We start from the raw sequence: 6,178 nt of genomic DNA on the forward strand, positions 1-6,178 counted from the left end.
GGTAACCGCGTCGGTATGTATCATCGGTAACCGTGCCGATATATGGATTAAATCTCGGGCCGCTGGCGCGTGGTAGTAGGAGGCGGCCGAAGGAGAACTACTTCTCCTCACAGCGCACGATATGGTGCTCCGTACTGTACGTCAAATAAATCAAATACTGAATAAATAACTTTCTGTAACAGCAACATTTGCAATAAGATTGTAATTTGTCTTGTTCCTCTCCGATATATTCAAAACTTTATATTATATATTTTTTATATATTATAATTTTAAATACACATTAAATAAAATGCAAAAACAAAAAAAAAGTTATTGATTGCAGGATTCGAATCCGCATGCCTCGAGTTACGATGCAAGCACCTAACTCACTGAGCCACTCGAAGCCGCTTGCAAATAGATTTAACGGAACTACTTTTCCGGTGCACCTAAGGAAGCCGTGTTTTTTCAAATTTAAAAACTTGAAAACTAAGGCCCATTGGAACAAACGGCCGAACACAGAACAACTTTTTTGACCTATAAAACCACCAAAAAAATCGGCATCGAATTTCACAATAACCACTTCTGGTGCTCCCCTTGTGAGAAAAGTGAAAAGCCGCTTTACATATAAGGGATGATTTCCCCTTTAAAATCGTTTTTCAGCAACTGAATATGTCAATATTCATCTATTGACCCCTTTTACATGTGTGCAAAGTTTTATCAAAATCAAAATTTTCGGGTTTGCGAGGTTTCCTTGTAAGTCAACTATTCAAAGTTCAACTTGTAAAATTTAGCTATTACAGATGAAGTGTGAGCTCGTACATTTTCAAAAATTATTGAAAGCGTCTACTTTGAATGAGTGACGATGAATTTTTATTAAGTATGATAATATGCAAAACTTTGATATTTCTTTTAAAAATAATTTTTCAATAATCCTTTCTGTTATACCGATCGAACAAGTGATTTGTATTTGACGGTGTTTTTTGTATTTATTGGATAGAAAAACGGCTCTATAGAATAAAAGAAAATAATGAAATTAATCTCGGACAATTTTTAATGGGTTACCTTTACTTCACCGACAATCATTTCATCAATAACACAGCCACACAAAAAAAATTGTTGGTTCTGACCTGGGGGTCTGACTATGCCTACTATATGTTTTTGGGGTCGCTGAATCCGAATCTGAGGTCTGTTTTGTCCCATCAGATCAGGATTTTTCCATAACCTCAAAAAACACACAAAATCACATATAAAAAAAATTTTTTCTGATTTTGGGTCTGATAATACCTACTATATGTTTTTGGGGTCGCTGAATCCGAATCTGAGGTCTATTTTGTCCTATCAGATCAGGATTTGTTCATAACCTTAAAAAAACTCATAAAATCACATACAAAAATTTTTGAAAAAAAAAAGAACTTGATACAGCTCCAAGAAAGAACATTGAAAACAGTGAAATATTATGCCTAACATGAACAGATTTAACCAACAGTCTTTTTAAGGGCTACATGATGTACAAAACCCGATCGTGCAACCTCCCCGCGGTGTACATCGGATAATGCTAATGCTGACGGTACAATGAATCATTAGACTAACATTAATTGAATAAGCCTAAGAATTCGAATATATTGAATGTTTATTTGTTAGAACAATATTTTCAGATTTGTTTTTTTTACTAAAACACGCTTCAAGTGTGCGATATTTCCACTATCGCACGTTCCAACGTACGATATCCCAAAATCGCACGCTGAAGCAGAATAATCAAACGGAGTGTGAAATCAGCTGTTTTCTACAATCAAAACTATTGCGCAAAGTGACATATTTCGGGCATGCGTGATGAAAAATATAAAAGGAATTATCAGACCCAAAATCAGAAAAAAATTTTTTATATGTGGTTTCATGAGTTTTTTTGAGGTTATAAACAAATCCTGATCTGATAGGACAAAACAGACCTCAGATTCGGATTCAGCGACCCCAAAAACATATAGTAGGTATAGTCAGACCCCCAGGTCAGAACCAAAAATTTTTTTTGTGTGGCTGTGTAATTGTTTCACCGACACCATTTCATCGACACCGCATTTCACCGACAATATTTACTTACCAACACGTTTAGATCACCGACAATGTTTTCATCGACATCGAGCTTTGCCGACAATGTTCATGATAACAAATGAACATATAAGATGAAGTATTATAGAAATTGACATTAATACTTTTATTTCATTACTTTTTCATTTTTTTTTAGAAAAAAAATCGGGAAACATATACAGAAATAAATTTTGTAAAGGCACTAGCACATAACTTGCAAATGTAATAATTCAGTTATTGATGTTTACACTATCAATTAAAGTTATATTGAGTTAATGTATCTAATGATTTATGTTATCCAATTTATTAATTATGTATTCATGAAGTAAGATGTCATATTGTAAGATGTTATAATTCTTGATATTAATCATTAATAAAAAACGCAATATTATTTTATGTCCTAATTTATGTACAATAATAAGATAGAAAAAGCAATGAAATAAAAGTATTAATGTCAATTTCTATAATAATTCATCTTATATGTTCATTTGTTATCATAAACATTGTCGGCGAAGCTCGATGTCGATGAAAACATTGTCGGTGAAATGATTGTCGGTGATCTAAACGTGTCGGTAAGTAAATATTGTCGGCGTAATGCGGTGTCAATAAAATGGTGTTGATGAAACGATTATTGATGAAATGATTGTCGGTGAAGTAAAGATAACCCATTTTTAATATATCAAAAACTTAACAACAATTTCTGAAGTTACAATCACCTTCACTTTTATTGTATTGGCATTTACAGTTTAAGAGTTATGCATGAAAACCAAATTAGTGTCCGAGATAGACATAACAGTCAAGATTGTAATGAGACTATTAGACTACGATTTAGAAGCCAAAAATGCACAAATACTGTCTAATACGTTTAAATCTAATATAACGTCTTTTTATATATGTATGTCCTTTTTTTTCTAACGACGTTCTATGGTTGATGTTACTTATATCGGTAACAGTAGTCACGATATATATAGTATGCTCCAGGATCCTTTTAACGACAACAGCAATGTGACTACTATTGCTATCAGTGCGTCGTTTTGTATCTTATCAATGATATATATATATATAGTATCGTATCATTGAAGAAAATTAAATATTTAATTAAAAGTATATCATCAATCTCTTTTATTGATTACTTGTGCTATTACTTACTATTACTATTACTATTACTTTTTATTTTGCGGTTTTATGTACTTTTTATATCTTATTTGTTATATTAGTTTTTATATTATATTTTATTTGTTTTCTTATAATATATACTTACATCATTTAAGAATATTTTCACAGCTTCTTCAGTACGTCCTGATACTGTCACAAGTCTCGGTAAATCATCAAACGGAAGTCCATTATTGATCTTTGTCTTTGGATTCGATTTTAATATAATATGGCAATTGGCGCCTCCAAAACCGAAAGAATTTATACCTGCATAACCACCTTCCCAAGGTGTCACATCGGTAATAACTTTGACTCTACCTTCTTCAAGAGCTTTTATGCCTTCTCGTGGTCGATTGTAATGTAAATTAGGTGGAATCTTTCCTATTTCCATTGCTATTATCATCTAAAATAGACATTGAATGTATTGTTATATAAAAAATGTATCAAATAAATAATAATCACATAAATATACAACGTTTGGTGTAATAACTCTTGTGCAGTTAAATCTTTAGTTTAATTTAATATACTATATATATTTAGATGTACAACTTATATATATATAATTCTTGGTCTTTTTAAAAATAAAGTATGTTGTTTATTTACAAAAAAAACAAATAATTTTTCTATCTTTGAAATAGTCTTCGTTACTTTCTACACACTTCTGTTATCTTTTGGGTAACTAGCAAAATCTGCTTCAGAAGAAGGATGATGGTTGTGAATTAAAAACCTTAGTGATGCTTTTGTCAACCTCCTCCAAGAAATTTGAAGTGGAAATCAATCAGGTAATGTTGCAAGGATCGAAAAAGATAGTAATTCGAAGGGGAGAGATTTGGAGAATACGCCACGTGAGAGAGAATTTCCCAGCCCATGTCGGAAATGACTTCTAAAGTTTTGTTGTTTTTGCCGTGTGCGGCCGCGCATTGTTGTGTAGTAAAATCACATTTCTTTTTCTAGCTCAGTAAAAGATCCTTTTTACTCAAGTGCATCGTTTAATCTAATCAGTTACCGCCGCTCAGAATTGACAGTTCTCCTGGATTTTAGCAACTCATAGTCGCCTTCAACTTTCTTCAGTTGTCCAGACGCTTTAAAATAATTATATGGTATAAAAAAAATTTACATTTAAATAAGTGCTGTAGTTGTTTGAATGTAAGAGTCGAGAATTAAATTGTATACAAAATACTTTAAGATAGTTCCACAAATATAGATATTTATTGCCTATAGAAATTTATTGCATTAAAATCATTGTGTGTGCTCCAAAATTGTTTCAGGTTTAATAATAATAAAAGTAATAATATCAACAATTAAAGCTTATTGAAGCTCGATAAGTCACTAAACTAAGAAATATAATTACGGTCATCCGAGCCGATCGCAGGATGTTGTGCGGAAAACTGCGTATATATATATATATGCATATATTTATTTGTTCGCGTGTAAATTTTTACACGCGAGTTTTTTGAATTAAATATCAATTCTTAAATTCATATTGGATGCTGGATTTGCATCACATATATGAGAGATCCCATCTATCCCCCTAACTAATTTTGAAAATATTGCGAAAAAATACTCCTCAGCCAGGAGTCGAACCTGGAATCTCCGACTTTCCGGGCCGTCGCCTTCCCTATTAGGCTACCGAGGCACTTGGAGCATGTCTCGCAATACTCTATACATCTATCGAAGAATAAACCGATAGTCCTAAACGCTTATTGAGACCAGCGTAAATTTTAACAATTAAAGCTTATTGAAGCTTGATAAGTTACTAAACTAAGAAATATAATTACGATCATCCGAGCCGATCGCAGGATGTTGTGCGGAAAACTGCGTATATATATATATACAGGGTGTCCCAGAATTGGTTTAACATCTCTCGTAGGCAGGTAGAAGAAATAAAACTGAGTCGAAAAGTCCTATACCATTTTGCTAGATTCGCAATAGTTACTGAGATTTTAATTAACAAAGATCCGCGAATAAGCATGCATCGGGCTGTCTTACGCGCGGAGGACAGCCCAGCGCGCTTCGCACAATTACATTTTAATATGTATATGTTATAGTATATGCTGTTATATTATAGCTCCTCCCATATGTCGCTATGGGTAACACGTTAGCTCGCGAAGCGCACTGGGCTGTCTTACGCGCGTAAGACAGCCCGATGCATGCTTATTCGCGGATCTTTGTTAATTAAAATCTCAGTAACTATTGCGAATCTAGCAAAATGGTATAGGACTTTTCTACTCAGTTTTATTCCTTCTACCTGCCTACGAGAGATGTTAAACCAATTCTGGGACATCCTGTATATATATATATATATGCATATATTTATTTGTTTGGTTTATTCTTCGATAGATGTATAGAGTATTGCGAGACATGCTCCAAGTGCCTCGATAGCCTAACAGGGAAGGCGACGGCCCGGAAAGCCGGAGATTCCAGGTTCAACTCCTGGCTAAGGAGTATTTTTTCGCAATATTTTCAAAATTAGTTAGGGGGATAGATGGGATCTCTCATATATGTGATGCAAATCCAGCATCCAATATGAATTTAAGAATTGATATTCAATTCAAAAAACTCGCGTGTAAAAATTTACACGCGAACAAATAAATATATGCATATATACAGGGTCCGCCACTTAAATCCGGACAAATTTGAATTTGACATTCCCATCATATTAGAATGCAGCAGTAGGTGCCATATGACCTAAAGATGGGTTAGAGACGTCGATAAGACATTAATAACCTTAAAATGGCCGAGTCGTTCAGGAAGACGCCGGAATATAATCGAAGAGCGGCGGTTATTGAAGGTGTCCGCGCCGGAAGAACGCCAAACGAAATTATTAAGTTCTTCGGATACCCCAGGTCGACGGTGTATGATATTGTCCAGAAATACGCGGCCTCGGAGGAGTCCGAGGAGGGTTCTTGTACTCCGGCGAGAAAAATACATGTAAGGGAGAAGGCGATACGGACTCCGGAACTCA

The 6,178-nt window shown here is 34.1% G+C and overlaps 1 protein-coding gene across 1 annotated transcript in view; it reads right to left on the reverse strand.

Moving 5' to 3' along the window:
- Positions 1 to 3,322: 3,322 nt before the first annotated feature.
- Positions 3,323 to 6,178, reverse strand: part of LOC109862691 (fatty acid synthase-like) — a gene marked incomplete at both ends in the record, with an annotated part of 17,032 nt that continues 14,176 nt past the window's right edge. Inside the window, one exon of the mRNA XM_020442806.1 lies at positions 3,323 to 3,616. Within this exon, the coding sequence (XP_020298395.1) occupies positions 3,323 to 3,616 (294 nt within the window). The remainder of the gene's footprint in view (positions 3,617 to 6,178) is intronic.

Source organism: Pseudomyrmex gracilis, unplaced genomic scaffold, assembly GCF_002006095.1.
Source record: "Pseudomyrmex gracilis isolate BER0280 unplaced genomic scaffold, ASM200609v1 scaffold_2188, whole genome shotgun sequence".
NCBI lineage: Eukaryota > Metazoa > Arthropoda > Insecta > Hymenoptera > Formicidae > Pseudomyrmex > Pseudomyrmex gracilis.